Here is a 22,289-nt window from a genome sequence, read left to right as displayed (position 1 = left end):
AACAGTGCACACGTGTGAAGCATGTGCCTGGTGTGTGCGCATGCAAAGCGCACACTCAGTGAGCCAGTTGTTACACCAGTTGAATCCCACCACTAATGTGAATTAATGCTTTCTAACATTGCTTTTGAATTTCCCTTCTGTCAGTTTGAGGTTACACCCCCATGTTCTTTATTTTAGATTAATATTGAAAATATTGCCTTCTAGAATTTCCATGTAATGCATGGTGAATTCATTCATATTTTCTTCTGTATGTTTATATATTTAATATATTGGAAATGAAAGTGCTTCATGTCAATAAAAAACAGACACAATAATACATGCACGTTTTCTGGAACATTTTGTTAAAAAGATGCACTTGGTTTGTCAAATAATTTGTTTATTTCAGTGTGAGAATTAAATTACAAAAGAAAAGCTCTTGTCTTATACATCAACTCACAATTAAGGAAGTGGAGAAAATTAGTACAATTCTCATTAGCAAAACTGCAGAAAGAAGCCAAAAAGCTTTAAATGAATCTGTCAACTTTTTAAAAAAACGTTGTCTTAATTTCTTGACTTGGTTCTATCCATACTGCACGGCGCATCACTTTTACAAGTTAGTGATTAATTTCAGTAGAAGCAAAATAGCAGTAATCAGCAAGTACAAATATGACAACATTAGTGACCTCCAGATGCTAAATTAAAATTTAATAGTCAGCAAAGACAGGGGTACATGATGGGCTTTTCCTGTTATGTTTTCCTATTGTCTTTATACAACAAGTGATTTAAAGATAAATTGAGATGAACCATACTGCGTACTGATCCTGTTTATTGATCCACATAAGATGCCTCACAAAAAGTACATTGAAACATATACATTAATCCATCACAAAGATTATATATATGATAAGCAGGCCTTGTGTTCACATAAGATATTCTACCAATATGGTATGCCAATAAATATGCCCTGTTAAAAGGCAAAAAGTACAAGAAATAAATATGTATAATCTTTTTGACGGAGAATCAGTAATGGGGAATTACGGTACATCTATTCTTTTATCATACTTGAATTTAAATTAGTTATTTTTGTGGTCTTAGTAATGTTAGGATTAGTATTATTGGGCTAAATGCCAACCTATGTGTGTGCATTTTTTAAAAAACAAGTGGAATAGAGGCTGCATCATAAGATACAATTATGTAATGCTAAACCAACTTACTGTTACAAGGCCTAGATTGCTGTCTCCTCTTCCAGTATAACCATGACTTTAGAAGCTCTTATTTCTGTTTTAGGCTAAGCCACCGTACATAACCTGATACTCGTTAGGTACTTTGGACTTCATCAATCCTTGTTACTATGATCAATGGCAAATGGCTGCAGGAGCTGTAGTTCCAAATGCCCAAGAAAAATCCCTAGAATTCCTACCATGGCTAGTGTATCATTATGTCAAGGCCTAGACAAGTTGCAATTAATCTCAACTATCCTTAATATAAAAATACTTTAAATCATTAGTTTGCAACATTGGTTTTTTTTTTTTTTTTGCTAACCTTAATAACAGCAATAACAATTTAAGGCTTTATGCAGTGATTTAAAGTTGGGCACTGTAAAACCTTAAATTGTTTAACTTTTCTTTTCCCCCACATTTTTATCATGTGTAAGAAGAGAAAATAGAGAGAAATAAGTAGAAGGGATATTTGTGACCATTTCTCAGATCTAGTTTCCCGTTTTGTGTGAATTTGGCCATCAATCACTTGAAAATGTTGCTGTCAATCTAGCTTAATACAGAGGTTATTATCTGGTCTGAAAAAGTAAAACTGGTACTAGAATAGTTGTTGTAGCATCCATACATTTTAAGCATTGATTTCATTTGCAGATTAAACTGGATTATCTGAGAACATCGGTAAACAGATATTGAACTTGTCAAATAATCATGAACAGGATTGTAATGACGAAAATCTGCTTGAGATACACATTTGACTTGCTTACTACTGTTTTAATTAACAATGTGCACACACATGTTGCTATTTCTGCATAGAGGCACTTAGTAGAGTACTTCTGTTGTAAACAGTCCACGGAAGGTCTCTAAAGTAAAATATATGTAAATACCAAGTTGGTTTGTCCAGAGCAGTTTAATATACAAATCTTATTTTCTACAAGACACTAAAATTTAGTACATTAGTTTCTAGTGCATTAACCAAATGAAAAAAAAATTTTTAAACAATTTTCATTCTCAATACTTACCATGTTGTATTTGTATATTGAAAGCACTGTAGGCTGTGCAATAGGAAATTTATGCCTTCGGGCATACGTATGGAAGTACTTTTTTTAGCCTCTTTTCTTAACTGGAGGAACCAACAAACATTTCAGCTGAAAACACTAATGCTATATCCTAAAGCTGCAGCTGATACATAAAAACAGCTATTAGAAATTGGAAGAAAACCAGTGTGCGACTGTATTAGGCAGTGGATATAACACAGACCCATTCAAATTTGTAAGAATGTTTCCACTGACTTCAGTAGAATAATTATTGTTCCCAACACGCTTTTTGAGGAAATGCATAATACAAAAAGGATTTCTTAAACATATTAAAATTAAACATTGATTGTTATGTACTGCAAAAGTAACACACAACAAAATGTACATACAGCAATAATTTATTCTGTCATTTAATTTTGTTGAGACTTCACCTGTGCCTCATTAATAAAAGAGCAGCCATCTTACCTCAAATACCAGAATATACAACAAGTTACAGCATAGCAAAAATCCTATCTACTGTCAGTTAAAATCTAGTTCTGGTAAAATAATTTTGTTCAAGGTTTACACATACACATATGTCCTTTTTTCTTTTTTGCAGAGCACAAAAACCAAAATGTATTCATCTCACTATAACTATGCACATTATGTGACCACAGAAATGTTAATTATCATTTCAGAAAATGAACCATCAGTTCTATCCATGCAGGAATAAAAGGCTTGTTCAGCAGAAACCATATTACTGTGAATTTCACAGCCACATGATTAATTAAAAGGTTAGTGGCTTCACAAATACTAAGGTGGAGGGTTTTTCTTTTTTGGCATAAATACCAATTTTTCCCTGAAGTTATTTAGCCATTTTGCAACTCTAGAAGTGAGTGATATATTAATAGAATTATTTATTTTAATCTGTTTTTCATCTTTCTAAATTCCCCCAACCCATCAAAACAATTATAAAGGTATGGGATGTTAATTAAATATATGTAAAATATACTGTACAAATATAATTATTTTAGCAATTTTATTGCTAAATTATCAATTGGGAATCCCTCAAATATTAGTGAAGACAAAGAATATTATATATGGCTTCCAGAACAAGAACCCTCTACAAGAATCAAACCTATTTACAAAAAAAAGAGGGGCTAACCACAATTTTGCTGCTTTATTTTTTAAAAATCCACATAAATCAATACATTGTTAATTTTCCATTAAACAGAAGTCACCAGATAAGACCCTGAATGGCGTTTAGGGCTTTGTGCACCATTCGAATCTGTACTTTCAGTCTTTGAGTCTCGTTTTTTTGTACTGTTAGTTGCTGGTGTTGGTATCTGCGATGGTCGAACAGAACTGTTATCTATACTACTTTTTCTGGGGCTTGGATTATAGTTAAAAGGCGTCACACGTGCTGCAACAGCACCACTTGGTGAGCTGTGTTTACTTGAGCTGCTAGAACTAAATGGTGTGCGCTCAGTCAGAGTGTTTTCACTAGTCTCTGGGGCAGCTGTAGAGCTGCTTAGAACAATTTTAGTTTCAGTTCCTTTCTTGTCTGGACCATCAGATTGGGTAAATGAATTCAATCGCGTTTCTAAACCCATGGTGCGAATAGGAACATTTCCATGAAGATCTTTTGAATCTTTATTATTTATGCTACTTTTCTCTGAACCACTGTCAATAATGGGGGGACTATTTCCTGTTGGAGATTTTCCAGACCTTGGATTATTAATAGGACAGTCCTCAATCCTCACCCATACATCCTCTGTTTTAGAGACCGCAGGGGCCATCTGATAAATTAGAGTTTTTGAATCAGCACCATTGGTGGGACTGGGTGACATATTCTGAGGAGGACTTGTCATTATTTGAGGAATTTCATTTTCCTTTATTTTTCTCCAAGTCCCTTTGGTTGGTGCTTGATTTTCTTTACCTTGTTTGAGTCCAGAAAAAGAAGTTACATGTTGCTTTTCATCCTCACTTTTTGCCTTTTCACTGGATTCTGAAGAAGCTGAAAGAATTGAGGAAGAACTTCCTGTCCTTCGCCAAGTACTTACACGAGGAAGTGATGAAGAATGTTTACTGTGTTCACGCTTCCATGTTCCTGATCTGTTAATTGGCAATCTGGATGGACTCTCAGAATGAGATCGAGTTATGTCATGCCGTTTTGTTGGCCTCCCATCACTGTATTCTAAAGATGGACTCAGGTTAGGAGGTAATTTTCTCCAGCCACTGGCTTGGATGGCTGAGTGAGCAGATAAAGACATGTCAGGAAGCGATGGACTTAAAACTGGAGTCTGTGTTTGGGACTGGGTTGGAGAGTCTGGTCTAGAAGGTGACAAAGATTCAAAGGAGACAGACTCTTCTAATTTCCTTCTTAAAGTAGGACTTGGGGTTTCTTTAATAAAAGTTGACTGACGTACTAAAACAGGTCTCTCTGATCGGTCAGATTCACTCCCACTTGATTTGGTTGATGACATTCTAGATAACTCAGTCTTTTTATTTGATCCACTGATATTAGAATTTTGATTTAATCCTTTTGAGGCAGATTCACTTCTAGGAATTCCACTGGTACTTTTAGGCAATCCTGTTTGTTTCGCTACAGTTTGCTGGTTCATTTGTCTGCCTGGTGATGTGTATGCCATTCTTCCTGAACCTGATGACTTATTGGAAGCTGTACTTGGCGATGCTGTTCTTGGCAGCTGGGAAAGCTTATTGGGAGGACTTATGCCATTTCTACCTGGTGAAATTGAGTTTCTGCCAGGAGACTGCAGTGGCCTGCTTAATGGTTGCTGTTGTGGTCTAGAGGGTGTAGAGTCTCTAGATCCTGATCTAGAAGGCCCTTTACTTGAAATAACCTGTTGAGATGGCTGTCTAGATATAGGGCTTGGGTCAGATTTCATAGACGGTTTGACAACTCTTGGAGAGCTAGTAGAACTTTGGCTTTCATTAGGACTTTTGGATGCTGCATTCTTAAGTTGTGGTCCTTTTTTAGAAACTGGACTTGTACTTGAAGAACTATTTCGAACTCCAGGAATATGAATCATTGTTCTTCCTCGGGAAATAGAGGGCATATTTGTTTGCAAGGGCTGTTTTAAATGACTTGTAAGTTCAGAATTAGAACGAGCTTTACCTGTAATCATGCTTTTATAAACTTTCTTTCCTCCTTTAATTCCTTTACTTTCACACTCATTTTTCTTATTTTCCAGTGTACTCTTATCTCCTGGTTTAATAATTCTTGGACCCTTATTACAAGTAAAAGGTTTTTCTTCTTGATCTGGTGTAAGATGAAATGGTGATCCTAAGGAAATTCCTGATTTTAATGAAAGGATTGAATCTGAATCTGAGGAAGCTTGTCTAGATAGTGATGCTGCTGCAGCAGCTTGATGTAAACAGCTAACTATAGAATTTGCACCTTCTTGAATAGCTTTCCAATCAAAGTTCTCTGAATCGGGTGAGAAACCGTTCTCTGAATCAGGCCTTTGTATATCTTTCAAATCTAATGTGAGATTTTCTGCTAAAATGCCTCCAGTGTTTCTAGAACTAAATTTTTCATTATCCCCCTTTGACCTTGATGGCTTTTTCTTTTTAGGCATGGCTGAACTAATACATTCCTGCAAAAGATCATCTTCTGAATCAATACTAAGAGAACTAAGGGAGCTGTTCCTTGAAAAGCATACAGGTGTATCTTCCACATGAAATGATTTAGGAGCATATCCAGAAACTGGTGCTCTAGTTGGCTCTATGTGTTTCTCAGGTGGTTCTATCTGTTCTACAGGTTCACTTTCTTTGCTATTGTTGTTTTCCTGATCAATATCACTGAGAGAACTGAGAGAGGAATTACGAGAGAAACAAACAGGTGTATTTTCTATTGCAAAATTCTGCGTTTTTTCATCTGTAGATGTAATGTCTTTGGCTGATGGACAAAAAGAGGTCTGATTTTGCCCCAAAGGTTTGGGGTGATTTCTTCCAGTTGAAGAGTGCTTTTGGCCAGCTTGTGGTATAGTGACTGATTGCTGATTTGAACTATATTCTGTATTGGAGTTGGCTTCAATTTCATTGTTTTTCCCCTTTCTCAGTTCTGCCTTTTCTTTTGAAAGATCTACATCATCATCAAATTCCAAGGAACTCAAAGAGTCATTTCGAGAAAAACAATATGGGGTTCCTTCAATTGGAGTGTAGTGGTGGGGAGAATCAAATGCAAAGTTTCCTCTTGTACGCTCTTCATTATTTGGAAGTTTATCATTACAATCTTTTGAATTATTTTCAAGAGTCTGCTTCTTTGTCTCTTTATTCTCATTATTTCTTTCACTGCTAAAATTATTTTTTGATTCTACATTTTTTCTTAAGCGTGCTCTGTACTCATTGCTTTGTGGCATAGGCTTTACTGGTGACGTTGGTTTCTTTTTCTCTATTTCTAGTTGATTTTTAGTATTTGAGGATGGTGTAGACACTAGCTGGATCTGATCCATTATCTTTTTCACTCTGAAAGGTTTGTGACTTTTCCCTTTTGGCATAGCAGAATTAATACATTCTGCAAGAATATCATCACCTTCCTCTGTTTTGTCATCATTCAACCCAACAGTTGAGCTGCTTTTTCCCCTTTGAGCATCTTCCGTATTTCTTCCTTCTGTGGGAATTGTATCCCTCTTTTCAATTTCAGCTGATTCAATTCCTGAAACAGCAATCCCTGTACTGGCCAGTTCATTTGGAGGTGATTCTATTGTTAGATCACTCAGAGATGTAGCTGTTGAAAAATTTATTGGTGTTCCCTCAACACAATAAACACGTGGCATGTCATCACCAGGGGTAAATGTAACATGCTTTTGGGAATGTAATCTGCTCTGAGAAGGAAGAAGTTTATATACAGGCAAATGGCTTGGCTTTCTGGCTACAGGTGGAGGTATTTTAGAAGCAGTTACCTGCGAAGGCTTTTTGGCTTTACGTGAAGACTTAGTTGGCATAGCAGAAATAATACACTCCTCCAATATTTCAATATCATCTTCATCTGAATCATCTAGAATATCTTTCTCTATTTCAGTGGATTCTTTTGTATCTTTTTCTATATTATCCTTTGTATCATTTGATTGTTCAAGTTCTGCTTCATTTACATGATCATTTTCATGCACAGGAGGCATTATTCTCAATTCCACATCTTTCTGTATAAACGGTTCATCAAGACTTAAAGCACTCAGACTTGATGAACAAGAAAATCCATCTGGTGTACTTTCTGTTGCAAAGTGTAACAAAGTGTCAGCATCTTGCATTACCTGCACCCTTTGAACAGCTGTATTTACAGCTGTTTGTTTTGGTCCAGATTCTCTCTTTTCAGTGTTGGATACTTTTGCTTTGGCTGCTTCTCTCTTTACTTGGGGCACTTGGGTAGGTGGTGGAGTTTTACTCCTGCTGGGTGGCATTGTCTGCCCAGGACTATCTGGAAGATCACTTGGGCTTATTATACCACTTATCATCCCACTACATGGCTCACTTTGAACAGAGCTAGCAATTGAACGGCTCTCAAAACTATCCAAGGAACTCACAGAGGTACATCTGCTAAACATGAGCGGAGTCTCCTGTAAATAATGTTCTGGTGGGCTCTTGGGAGTTTGGGCACCACTTTTTGAAGGAGACTTGGCACCCGAAGAAAACTCAACAGCTTTATGTCTTGCTGAATCAGAGGAAGAAACAGTGGAAGTCTGAAGTCTATTTGATTTTGTTCTAAGATGCTGGGAAGCTAATGAGGTTTCATTAGTTGTTACTGCTGTTGACAGATTCCCACTGTTTTCTTTCATTCCAACTATCTTCAGAAAGTTATCAGTATCAGCTACCCGTGTGGAATGATCACGTCCTGTTTCATCTTCAGCTGATGATAAAGATGACAGAGAGCTACATCTTGAAAAACATATTGGTGTATCTTCTACACAGTAAGTTTGTATTGTTTCCTGGTTAATGGAGGATGCTTTGCAGGATGTAGGCTTCTGAGTATGATTTGCCCTATTCTGAGCAGAATTTGGATGAAGTTGGTTATGTTTTTTGGATGCAGCAGATGATGATGTATTTCCACTGCTTGACGAAATATGATCTGTTTTAGTACTCTGTACCGATGGAGTTTTTGAAAATGAAAAAGATGGTTTCTGTGCAGGAGGAACCTCTGTTGAATATCGAAGACTGTAATCAATTGGCTGATCCACATGGTGCGCCTCTTCATTGTATTTTATGCTGTAATTAGTTGGATGATCTTCTTCCTCATGCTGTTCCTCTTCAGAATAATGCTCACTATAATTTGTAGGCTTATCAGTCTCATAATCATCCACCTGACACAAGGACTGATTGACTTTGGGATTTATTCCATGATTACATCCTACTTTGTTTTGTTCTGAATTACTGGATTCTCTTGATCTGAAAGGAGAGACACATTCTGGCTGTCCAAAAGCTGATTGATAACTTAGGTGTTTATTATCACCACTCTCAGGATATACAGGATATGCTCCACTTTGACTTCTGGACTGCCTTTGCTCATTCTGCTTTATTTCTTCTTCTATTTCATGCTTAGGTCTTGCCCATCTTTCATTCTGAGATGGGCTCTGCCTTCCAGAATTCAATTGTTCATCAGAATATTTCAAACTATAGTTTATTGGAGTATCCAGTTCCCCATCATTATCGTCCATGTGATTAGCACTGTGTATTTTATGAGCTAAATCAGCAGGATACTGTCCATAACTGCAAAATTTACTTTCTTCGTCTTCAGAATAAGATTCTATAGGCTTCATTTGTCCTCTTTTACCATACCCATCACTGCTACTGACACTGTTTAAACTATCATTAGAAGCTCTTTTATACTCTACTTTTGAATATGGTACAGAACATGCCCTGTTCTCAGATTTTGGAAAGTTATAACTACTTGTGTGTGAGTGAGCAGTAGAAGTTCTTCTTAAAGCATTTCTGTCTTCCGACAAACTGTGAATTTCTGTTATAGATCCACTGCTTCTTTCATCTTGTGATATGTGCATATTTGCTGTTTCCTCCATTGCTTTTGAAATCTGGGTAGCAGCAGTAGAAATTTGTATTCCTATTCGTTTAGAAGAGTTGCCAGAATTTTCTGCTGTGTTATGGTAGCTGTTCAATCCCACTGCACGGTCCCTATCTAAACTCCGTTCTTTTTCAGAACGAGAATTCTCTGTATTTCCTCTGCTTGATGAGGAGGAGCCAGGCAATACTGTAGTATTTAAATATGGTGAAAGTACAGTCACATTTCCACTGTTAAAGTTTTCTGATCTGCACACTCCATCTTCATGGCGATTACCATCCAAAACATACTCACTGTAAAGATTCTGTTTATGTCTTTGTTTATTGCGGTGAGATGTTTTGGGACTTAAATTATCAATGTTGTCAAAAGTCTCAGATAATTGTTGAGCATCTAATTCTGCTTCCAGTGCTTTTTGCTTTCTGACATGAAGAGATGGCAAGCTTGAACCTGGAGACATAATATTAGCATCTTTGTATTTTGCAGGTCTGTTTGCCATTAAATTTCTTAGAGCTGCAGCACTCCCCATGGCTATCATTTTGTGCTTCGAATGTATGAGATTTTTGAGCATACTGACTGCTCCCAAGTCCCATAACGCTTCCTGGTCCTTTGCATTCCGTGCAGACAGGTTCCACAAAGTTCCACATGCATTACTGACTATTGTCAAACTGTGAGACTTCAAATGATGTAAGAGGGTTTGCAAGCAGTTATTCTCTCTCAGTATTTGCCTGGAATTGAGATGTAAGCATAAAAATTATCACCTTGACAACATGAAAAAGCTCAAATATAGCAACTTGTTATTTTTCCTAAATAATATGGCTTGTAAACTCTGAGTAAGAAATCCTCTTAAAGAATGAATCAAAAATGTCAAACCAGTTCTATGGGAATAATAGTTTCCAAAAGATCACTTATTATGGCAGATATTGTCTATGACAGTGGTTCTCAACCTTTCCAATACCACGACCCTTTAATACAGTTCCACATGTTGTGGTGACCCCCAACCATAAAATTGGTATCTTGGTTCCTAAGACCATAGAAAATATGTGTTTTCCGATGGTCTTAGATGACCCCTGTGAAAGGGTTGTTCCAGACCCATAGGTTGAGAACCACTGCTCTATGACAAGGAGATAGCCATGTGGATATCCCTAATTATTACATGCAGATATTATGCTGATAGTGCTATTTTACTTAAATATTCAGCACATGCAATAATTTTATTCTGGAAATATGAATCTAATACAGAAGGATGAAAAGGAAACAGGCCTACTCAGCGGGCTCTGCTGAAACAGTGGCTCCTCCACTCCTTATAAAAGATTCATTATGTTAAGATCTGATTCCAGAATTTGCCCTCAACCTCAAATCATTAATAGAATATCTGTGATTGAATGGATCACTAAATAATTCAATAAAACAGTATTCTCACCTATGGTCCTCATTTGTAGCAATCAAACTAGACACATTACGAAGAATTCCCCCTCCACTTTCAATGATGGCTAAAGTATTTGTTTGGCTTCGGTATGTCAGTGTGCCAACCAAAAAGGCAAGAGCACCATCCACTGCACATATATCAGCTTTATTCTCAGTGCAATGCGCTGATAGATTCCATAAGGCACTCAATACACTTTTCAGCGTAGATTCCTGCAGAGAATAAAACATTACCTTAGATTTCTTAGTTATATAAAAAACATTAACTTTATTTCAGTAGGAAATACCTTAAGATAGTGGTCCTCAACCTTTGTAGCCTGGCAACCTGGCGGGGATGGGACAGGACTGGGGCGCATGTGTGTGCAGCTCAACTCGTGCAAGAGGTGGGCCAGGGGGCATGTGCATACACATGCTCTCAACTGCAAGTTGAGCTGTGCACGTGTGTGTGCTGCCCCGCTGCCTGGTTGCGAATAGGTCATGGGCCAGTAGTGGGCCATGGCCCAGGGCTTGGAAACCCCATCTTAAGATATCAGTGGATAAGTGGATTAGTAGATAAGTTGGCCCTGCAGGATCAATAATTTTCTATGCCCCTCACAAATGCTTGGCAGGCCTTCTCTTCCGCCTTCCCTTTTTGTTTAAAACCACTGCCCTATCCATGGCAGCAACCATGTAGCAACTTTATCAGTGTATGAGTCTATGTCTATATGTGAAACAGAATATGTGTCTTTATTTAAATATGCAATGAATTTGTATATGTGTAAATGTACATAACATTTACTGTTATGTCATTGGAAATATACCATAGGCATTTTATTATTTGATAGTAATGCAGTGATAGCTTCTTCACTGTGGCACGGGAAAAAACAAATAAATACATTTATGCATACATGTACATTATCAGATGTAGACATATTATAGCACTAATAAAAATTTCAAATTGTTACCCTTATAAGGTTTATGGGAGAGCACCTGTCCCCCCAAAATCAAGGTACTTATTTTGGTAGTTACTTCCTATCAGCTTTTGTAACAATTTAAATTTAAGCATATTTATCAATATCATTTACTAGGTGGAAATTACTTTATAAATTCAAATAGACTTTAATCTATGGTAACTAACTAATTTTACCCAACATATTCAGTTATTTCACTGTGATTCAAAAGTAATTAATTTAATCCACACCCAACTAAATTTGTTCCAAACTATTACTGTAAAGTAATATACAAATAAAAACAACAATTAGGAAAAAAAGGCTAGTGTGTAGTTTATTTAGAAGAGTACCATCAGTGGAAAAGACTTTTTAAAACCAATTGCTCCTGCTAGCTTCCTTCCCAGAGGAGCTTCCACTTTCAAGGAACTATTACTGATAAAAGATTGTCTTCTTTGCCAAAAGTAACTATTTGAACTCTCTCTTTTATGTATTATTCTTAAACGAGGAAATAGAATTTTTTAATATATTTAAATACTAAAGAAACACTCATTTGCTACAGTACCTTTTTAACTTCCAAAGCACATTCCATCAGTGCTTTCACACTCCCAACCTCTCGTAGTGTCTTCTTACTATTCACATCTGCCCGCCAAGACAAATTTCTTAAAACACTTGCAATAACCTATAATATTGTCAGTGAAATAATAGAAAAAGGTAATGTGCTTTAATTACCATGCATTTAATAGACTCTTATTTGGTATTCTGAGGAATAGTTTATTATTCATTTTAATATGCTAGTTTATACAGTAGTACCTTGATACTCAACTGGTTTGAAACTCTTGGTACTCAATGCAATTTGACATGAACATTTCCCCCTGGTATTCATCATTTGTTTGGTACTCAATGTACCAGCTAGAACTTGCCAGTGTTGGATGTCTTGTGACTCGTTACACTATTTTTTTATAGGAAAAATTGTTTGGTATTTTTTGTTTTTGGTATTCATTGTACCTCCCAGAACCAATTAATGATGAGTACTGAGGTATCACTGTATATTGATTTTAAATAATTCTGTGCTTGAGACTTTGAGTCAGAAATGTAGAACATCATCTTTTTTAAATTTATCATAAAAATTCTTGACAATAATAGACATTTACCATGAGATAAAATGGTATCTATAAATCTCTATCTCTATTTTTCTATGTTTTTTACACTATTCATCTGTAAATGAAAGTGTTCTAATACATTATTATGAAATATGAAAACTTTTTCAATGTAATTATTTTAGCATAAAGTATTCAATATAAAAGAAAATATTTCTCAGAATACGAAAATAAATTGCACCTAATAAAATCCTTAATATAGTTTGTTAATAGCATATTATCTTATTTGATTGACTTTCAGACATGAATTAGTTCAACTCAACATTCATTTAGAATTCCTTAAAAAATCAAAAGGAAAATAACATTTAATGCTTGGCAATTTAGTGACTTTAGTGTAGCTCCTCAAAGTTGTCCCTGGTCATATCAATTGTTTTTTTCTTCAAAAACAAATTAAAAAAATTAAGTCACTCAATATACTAATTGAAAGATTACAAAATAAGAAAATAAAAAGGGAAAACTTTTGAAAAACCAGAAGATCCAGATAGTAAATTACAGTATACAAAAGAAGGAAAAAAGAAACATTGCATGAAAGTTATAAATATATAGAAACAGACTACCCGAGCAATGAAGTTTACCTGCTGCAAATCTTCACTTTCAGATTTTAACTGGGCTACTAAAGCTCTCATGCATCCCTTCATAGAACACAAAGTAGCCTATTTGAAAGAGAGAGAGATTTTATGAAGCACGTAATTAGATGTATGTTGGCAGTTGATGATACATTATCTAATGGATATTCAAGATAGAATTCTTTTCTCTGTTTTTGCATTTAGTCCACTAATGGCTTCTCATAAAACTAAAGTAATAATTAAATGAGAATGACAAACATAATAAGTTAAAAGCAAGTTTTTTTTCTAGGAGAGGTTTAAGAGAACATCTTAGTTGAGAACTCCAAACCTAATTGAATACCAAAAGGGGGAAGATTCCTCCCCAAATCAATTGGGGGAGGGGGTTGAAATAAACATCTCAAAAAATCACAGTAAAGCAAGCACACTTCCAAATATAAATTAAAATGGTTCATGGATAAGCAGAAATAACATATAATTATAGATCAACATTCATTGCATAAGATGAAACAAAAAGAGCTGGATGTTAGCTCATTATAATTAGTTCACACAAGAAGAAAACTGCTAATGATAGATTCAGATGGCACCTAGATTCAGAGTTTACAACAAGACTTAAAATAGCAAGAATCAATCTGTGAAGTACAACAGCATCTATTAGAATAAACAGAAATAAATCCAAAGAGATTCAAACCTACCTTGTTGGCTACATCTCCAAAAGTTAAATTTGTTAGAGCCATTCCAGCGTATCGTCTTAATGTGACACTATAATGGTCATTAGTAAGCCCATACATTTCACAATCTACCTGTAGCAATTCTGCAATGGCTTGTAAACCCCCTATTAAAATGATTGAAAGATTTGTTAGAAATATTTTGGTAAATTGGTATATTTATTCTCAAAAATTCCTTCCTTAAAAATGTTAATACAGAAAAAGAAAGAAAAAACAAAAATAATTATTATGGCTTTATTGTATACAAGAGAAACAAAACTGATCACTCTTCTTAGGTTTATAATCCTGGATTACAGATATATGGTCAGTTTCTATTTATTGATTTAATGGAAACTCTAATGAATATTATTTTGTGAGGTTTAATAATTTCTTTAAAATTTAGAATAAATTAGTGTCTTGTGTGCTCTAAATTTCAAATTTTATTGAATGCTCCAAATTTTCCTGTATGCTCCAAACTCCAAATTTTATCTTTGTAAGCCACCAGGAGTCACTAGTGTGGGTTGGATGACTATATAATTTTTCATTCATTCCAACATATATAAAATGTAAATATGAAGCAAGGGAATTACGCTGTGAATAAATTCAGTGGCTGCTCTGAAAACTCCTGCTGGTTATTGATGCATGTACAACCTTTGGGCTGAAACTGCCAGTGAAGCAAGATAATATAAGAATTAAATAAGTAATTATATATAAATAAAATAATAGCTAATATAACAGTTGAATTAAATTGGTGGAAGAGCCCCTATGTATGTTGGTGTCAATTTTTGCATGTGTAGGTATATGTGTATGACCTATATGTTGGCATAACAGACCTACTATGCTAATATGGATTTTGGAATCTTTCTCTTGGCTAGCTTCCTTCATTTTATGTATAATATGAAAAACACCAGATGGAGCTATTCAAAATTGGATCCTAAAAATCTCTGAGAATTCAGTTATTTTTCCTTCTAATACTAACTAAAGTGATCAAGTTACATTTCTTGCTTTTTAAAAAATAAAATCTTAGTTTAGCTTCATTTTGAATCTTTTTCTAATACCATAGTAAGCTAGCTTAAATAACTCCTGCATTTTGTATTTTTAAACATGAAACTCAAAACAATTGCATTTTTTCTTTCTTTTTAGTGTATGTCTCAGAGCAAACTGAAACTGCCAGAGCACCAACAAACCCTGATATATATTTCTCCCCTTATGAGTGCATCTTACTGTACTGTCAGTATTTCCCCATTTTCATTAGTATATTTTCAGATAATAAGGAATTTTAAAAAGTGTATTCCGTTCTCAATACTCTGAATAAACCTAATAAAAACATTGATTTAATGTGGATTTAGAAACATTCTATTAGGTGAAATCAATTAAGTTATATATCTGCTCCCTTCTTCTAACAACTGTATATTAAGGAAAAATATTTCCCTTTTCTGCAATGTTGTTTTTTTCTTACCAAGTTCATTCATTGCATGCCTATGCTCTTCATCAAATGAAAGCTTCATTAAAACACATACCGCAGGACAGATCTGATGGTCAACTGGAGCTGGCACTATGTCAGAGCAAAAAAACTATGTTAATTTAATGTAACAGTTGAAGAATTAAACAAAACCTTTAAAGTTACACTGTCAAACAATTTATTAAACAAATGCAGTTTAACAGATATACTTCTCTAAGCTTTTGCAATGGAAAAAAAATTGAAGTCTGCCAGTTTTGCATCAGGAAGAATAACCAATCAGTTATAGCACTTCCATACTTGCTGTCAATGAGAATGTGATATCTATTGCCCAAGGTCAACAGGGCCTGTCACACCTAATCACTTCCATGTAACTTCAATTTAAGGTAGTCCCTCAACTTACAACTACTCAATTGATGACTGTTAGATATTACAATGGCACTGAAAAAAGGAATTTAGGACAGTTTTTCAAACTTATGACCCTTGCAGCATCTGTTACATGATAAAAAACAGACACCTGGCAACTGGCTCATATTTATGACGGTTGCAGTATCCCAAGATCATGTGATCACCTTTTGTGAACTTTTGACAAGGAAAGTCAATGGGAAAGCCAGATTCACTTAACAACCATGTTACTAAGTTGGCAACTCAGTGATTCACCTAACAACTATGTTAAGCAAGTTTATAAAATGTGGTAAAACTAACTTAACAACAAAAATTTAGGGCTCCATTGTGATCGTAAGTCAAGGATACCTGTAGTGTAAAACTACACTGCTGACAGTAGTATGAAAACTGAGAACCAGTTAAGCTATTGAAAGAGGGATAGAAAAGATACTAATGAACAGACGATAAGGTTTGCTCAACACAAAATATTTGGATATTATCATAATTACAAAGTAACTTTCTTAAATTCCTGGAATGCTCTATGCAAATCATGAAACTGGCAGCTTTCCATGTGTTTCCAAGATAAGCTGTTATGCAATCCTAGGAACTCTCCATTTTTAGTGGTATATAGGAATATGTTACCATTTTTCATTTCACAGTTTTCACTTCACATTTAAGTGCTTCAAAATTAGCAAACTCTTATCAATTTTTATAGGTAACACAAAGCTAATTCTTCCTTTCCGCAATGAATGTTTGCATTCAGGAAGATATTCAATGGATTCTAGAAGTTAAATAATAGTGTGGAAATCATTTTGAAATTCAGAATACTTCATTTCAAGTTCAAAACAGTTGTTTCATGTTCAGAATTGGTGTTTCAACAGAACATAAGTATTCTGAAATCCAGAAAGACTGAAACAGATTGCTTCAGACTTGAAAGGCCTATATTAAAATTGAAACATGGTGTTTCAAATTTGGAAAGCTTTGAGTTCCAAATATTTGAGGCATCATTGGAAACCACAAAGTCCTGAGATATGAAGAGCTGCAATTGGTGTAATAATTGATTTTAATTATTACATCTTTGTTTTCATATCATATATGGAATTTCAGAGGCTAGTATATCAGGAGGAGTTTGGCAGCACCTTTTCCATCTAATGTATGTTATTAGAAGGCATATACTTTCACAAACTGCAATACCACACACTAACACAACTCTCTTCTACAAATACTAGTTCAAAAAAGTAACAAGAAATCACTAAAAAGTATAGTTATATACATCTTTTGGATTATATCCAAATATTGCTAATGTTGATTTTTAAAAATATTATCTGCTGCTCTGTGCAAACGAATGTTTGAAGTAGTCAATCACTGCAAACAGATATGTTGCAAGTTTCTATTATCAATTACCTAATCGATGCATTCCCAATTACCATACAGCTAAAAATTTAATTATTACAAGCGATTTCATATTTAACTTTATGCTGAAGTATTAGAAATTTAATCATATCAAAATAAATTTTAGAAGTTAAAATTCCCAATCAACACAGAAAGATACTTTATAACAAAGATGATGCAATCTAAAATAGATAAATTTTCCTATTCCCATTTCTTGTATTTCTAACAGCCTGCTTGGGAAAAAAATTCCACAAATAGCTAGAGTTCAAAGCTGTTAACACCAAAGAATACTTCACAAATGTTTTGAAACCTGAATTGCAACCAACATACTTGGATTTTTATCTTGGTCCATGCCCTGATCATGTGCTTCCTGCCATTCCCAACAAGTTTCACAGTAAGCTCGGATTTGTTCTAGAAGATGGAGAACACGTATTTCTCGTCTGCCTCGTTTATCATCAGGCTGGGAATGAATGATATTATGTAGTGCTGCACTGGCTCTGGCACGAGCTTCTTTACTTCCACGAGAGTTGCCCAACAACACAGAGTCTTTATCATTGCCATGCAAAAGTTGAATGAGAAGAGGAAGACATCCAGACTGGCGCATAGCTATGCAGCTATCCTGGGAGCTAGACATGGCTAGCAATGTTCGTGACATATCATCTTTATCATGAGTGCCCAACATTGACAGCAGTGAATACACCATTTCAACCTGCAAAGCAAATAGTTTTTGTACAATTAATGTGGATTACATATACTAAAATGAATATTCTAGGGTGACTCCACTTATATGTGGTATATGAGTAATTTACATATAAATATTGTTTATACACACAAAGAGGCAGAGATGGATGTAGTGTAAGGTAACATAAGGTAACATAACTTAACATAACATGTTTATGTGCCAAATTAAAACTTACTTAAAAAGCTAAAGGCAGAGGACAGTCCTTTTTGGGTAGTAATAACGTATCTGGGTAAACAAAGCACTCCAAAATAATTATGCATTAGCATTCAATTAAAACTATTAATTTGGCAATAATCAGATACCATTTAAAAATATTAACAGCATCATGACAGGCTTATTAACTACGTTTCATAAAATTGAAATAAGTATTAAAAAGTTGGTTAGTTGTTAAAACTTAGCAGTTTTTACTTATTACAAATAAGACAGCCAGGCTGGTCTAATGCTTGTGTCTATCAGTCATCCAGGTCATGATTGTCCTAAAGGGGCTTTTTTCAAGAAGCAACTAGATTTTCTTTGTTTGTCTGTGAAGACATTTTGCTTTTCATCCAAGAAGCTTCTTCAGTTCATGGATGAGAAGCCCAGTTGCCTTTTGAACGAAGTACCTTTGGGTCTGGTGCTTCTAGTCCCATTTTAGACATAAAAAGATGGGCTTTGACTTTGGCCTAATCACTCTCTCTCAGCCCAATCACCTCACAGGATTGTTGTAGTGGGGAAAATAGGAGGAGGAAGGAATAATAGGGATGTTAGCTGTCTTGAGTTATTCATAAACAATAATAAAGGTGGGATAAAAAATTCAAATAAATATATAAAAAGTAATTTGGTTTGAAGTGTATTAATAAAAACTAGTTGGCCTGGTCAGGTTTGTTAATATTACATTTATATATAAATATATTGGTTGTAATGACAGTTTCTATAGACCAGTGATGGCTAACCTTTTTTGGCTCCCGTGCCAAAAATGGGGGAAGTGCAGGGGGGTCATGCATGACCATGCCACATCCATAATGCTATGCGCGCAACCCTGCATGCATGCCGCATGACACCTTCCCTCGCTTTTGGCACGTTTTTTTCGCCCTCCCCAGACTCCAGGGGCTTTCTAGGAGCCTGAGGAGGGTGATAACAGCTCCCTCCAGAGGCCCTCCAGAGGCTTCAGGAGCTTCCCTGAAGGCTCCGGAGGGCGAAAAATGGCCCTATGGACAAATTGGAAGGGACTTCCGTTCCTAAACTTTTGGTTTGCCCATAGGGCCGGTTTTTTGCACTCCGGAGGCTTTAAGGAAGCCTCCGAAGGGCGAAAAACATCCTCAAAAGAAGGCCTCGCGTGCCCTAATGAATGGCTCCGCATGCCACATTTCGCCAACACGGCTATAGACTAAGAGGATTATCTTTGTGTGCCTGTGTGAGACAAATATGTCCCATTATCCATTTTTAGAAGAACTATCCTCACTACACAGCCTTTCTTTTATACCAATCCTAAAATGAACATAGAGCTATATTTTTAAAGTAGCATTTTGTATAATCTCTCAACACAAATCTAGGTGAATAAAAGAAATCATCTAGCATTTCTGGAAGTCTTATTGGCTGTTTGAGGCTTCTGAAAATATTTTCCCACTCCTGTCCGGTCACTGGGTACTGCCTTCCACAGTCATTACTACTTGGGCTGCAGGAGAAACCCCTCCTGTGTTATACAAGTGCAGAAAGTTAGACTTTGAGCTCTTTATGGCAACTATATATTTCACTATAGTGCAGGAATAAAAGCAGTCAAGAAAACTGAACAAGCTTTACTAAGTTTCATGCAGGCAAATCTTAAGATCCAGGAGTCAGAGTTCATTCTATAGTCTTGCACCAGTCGTCATCTCTGAGACCAGAAAGATTTTTGCTAACAGTAGTCTGATGCCAAAGCTCTTTTATAGCTCTGCTCTGAGTCAGATACATCTATCTTCCTGAGTCTTGCCTTTCTTTTAAGGAACCTCGCTGAACATTTCTGTTCTACTCACTTGATATTTGTGTGAAGGCTTAGGATCTTTTCCTGCTCGGATTCTAGGTCAGGTGATTCAGCCTGCTGTCACGGTTCTGTACAGGTAACTGATTACCTGACCTTATCCCTATCCCTGGATTAAATATTAAGCAAAATAAGCATGTGATTAATGCACCACAGAGGGGGCACTAGAGTTTTTTCCTCCTAGCTACCATGACCTAAATTCTTTCACTGTCACACTCAATTTTAGTTTTCAGCACTTATGGAATCTTAATGTCTTGTCAGTGAACCAATGAAAGGGCCGAGAGGTACTACTGTTAGGCTTTGCTTAAGGCATCAATTTGCCTTAATCTGGGCCTGCTTGTCTACTCCTTTGAACACATGTGAAGATATCCAAAAGACTGCTGGTTCCAAATTGCAGAAATCAGTATCAGTCATGCCCTGCTCTTTCAATTTAGAGTTTGAATCTATTAGTCCAGGATCTTAATGGGAGATTAAGCATGAAACATTTCTACTGTTTTCACTAATTTTCTTGTGCTAATGTCATTTTGCAACTATCGAGGCAATAATTTTGGTTGTCAATTAATCACTCACTGCAGAATGCCACTCCCTGGCAGCACCTATTGTTTTGTTATATTTATGAGCTGGGTGAGATCAAAAGCATTCTGCTGCTTTCCCCTTTTAGCCCTAGTGCCAGGAAGATCAGAGAACCTATTTATCAATCTTTTGGAAGACTGCTAAAACTCTGTCCAAAAATACCCAGCTGACAGGTTGGGAGGGCAGCATGTGGGCCAGGATGCAGCCGGAAAGTTATTCCTTCCTGTTTCACCCTGCAACTCCTCTTCTTTATTACTGAAGCCAATAACTCTGCCATGAGGAAAAACCCTAGGACTAGTCAGTGGTACAAATTTGTTGTAAAACGAATTTGACAAATTTGCCACAGTCATTGTAACTACACACTTTCTCATTATGTGGTAGAAATAAGACCCCTAAGACTTTTGATTCCAAAGAATCAAAAGTGCATTATTGCCCACTATTCTTTTTCATACACATGTGAATGCTCCCAAAATAGACAAATCAGCTTGTACAAAGTTGGCCAGTCAAATTTCTCTCACTGAAGCCTGGCCATATATTTGCAAAAGTGGTTCTGGCTGAAGGATTCAGGATTCAGGAGTTTATTTGTATGCCGCCCTTTTCCCTGGGGGGACTCAGGGCGGCTCACATCCAGAAGGGAAAGGGGAAACAGACTTTTACATGTACGACAACACATAATTAAAAGAGAACACAACATTCATACCATTCGGGAGGGTACAATCTTAGCCCCAGGCCTGGTGGGATAGCCAGGTTCTAATGGCTGTGCGGAAGGTCTGGAGAGTGGTGAGGGTACAAATCTCCACGGGGAGATCGTTCCATAGGGTCAGAGCTGCCACCGAGAAGGCCCTCCTCCGCGTGGTCGCCAGACGGCATTGACCCGCAGATGGAACCCGGAGGAGGCCCAATCGGTGAGATCTAATAGGTCGTGTGAAGTTTTATACCATAATTAGTTTTGAAAAACCCTGAAGACACGGTAAAGTGGCAAAGGTTTGGAGGTGGGCAAATCTGTCTTTATCTGGAGAACACATATCATATTGTCTGATATTAATATCTGGAAAATTCTAGAGCAGATGATAAAGAGACTGATTTATAAATGGTTCTTGGTGCTCTCTGAGCTTGGTTGTTTTTTGGTAGATGTTTCATTACCCAAACTAGGTAGCACCATCAATGCTAGTAAGGAGTGAGATTTGCTCTCAGTTTATATTCTAGTGGCTTGTCCTGGGGTGGTCTTAGAGATTCTTTGTTTGGGCTGTTTACTGTTGACCCTGGCATCAGGTCTCCCAAGGTCTTTCCACATATCATTACATCAATTCAGTAGAAGACAGAACCAAATTTTTGTCTTAACAGATCAATTAAATGGGCTGGTAATAACAATGCAACTGAACATGATCAAATGCAAAACATTTCACTTAGGAAACAAAATTCAAATGGACAGATATAGGATAGAGAATATATTCTCAGACTTGATAATATTGTAAAAAAGATTTTGAAAACTGAATATAAATTAGCTGTGTAATGTGGTTATCAAAAATGCAAATACAAATGATAAGAAAAACATTTCATCTTTTTTCTATAAGTCAGCTCCCTCCTTGAATGTGTGTTCAATCCTGGCTATCACACTTTGAAGACGCAAATAAATAACACTCAAATTTAACACACAAGTTTAGAGAAAAGCAATGAGGGCAATCAGACATTTTAGAAACTTAGCACAATGAAGAAATATGGA

General features: G+C 36.0%; 1 protein-coding gene across 6 annotated transcripts in view; it reads right to left on the bottom strand.

Moving 5' to 3' along the window:
• Positions 1 to 336: 336 nt before the first annotated feature.
• Positions 337 to 22,289, bottom strand: part of APC (APC regulator of Wnt signaling pathway) — an 85,322-nt gene continuing 63,369 nt past the window's right edge. For all 6 annotated transcript variants that reach the window (XM_087715806.1, XM_087715810.1, XM_087715809.1 and 3 more), the window contains 7 exons: positions 17,586 to 17,964; positions 15,480 to 15,575; positions 14,009 to 14,148; positions 13,326 to 13,403; positions 12,156 to 12,272; positions 10,663 to 10,877; positions 337 to 9,967 (listed from right to left, as the gene is read on the bottom strand). In XM_087715806.1, the coding sequence (XP_087571932.1) occupies positions 3,436 to 9,967; positions 10,663 to 10,877; positions 12,156 to 12,272; positions 13,326 to 13,403; positions 14,009 to 14,148; positions 15,480 to 15,575; positions 17,586 to 17,964 (7,557 nt within the window). In that variant the 3' untranslated portion in view covers positions 337 to 3,435. The remainder of the gene's footprint in view (positions 9,968 to 10,662; positions 10,878 to 12,155; positions 12,273 to 13,325; positions 13,404 to 14,008; positions 14,149 to 15,479; positions 15,576 to 17,585; positions 17,965 to 22,289) is intronic.

Source organism: Thamnophis sirtalis, unplaced genomic scaffold (assembly GCF_051295495.1).
Source record: "Thamnophis sirtalis isolate CommonGarterSnake01/CBP01778 unplaced genomic scaffold, rThaSir2_p1.2 scaffold_5, whole genome shotgun sequence".
In the NCBI taxonomy this organism is placed as follows: Eukaryota; Metazoa; Chordata; class Lepidosauria; order Squamata; family Natricidae; genus Thamnophis; species Thamnophis sirtalis.
Note: the sequence above shows the minus strand (reverse complement) of the source record. Positions and strands in the feature narration are given on the sequence as shown.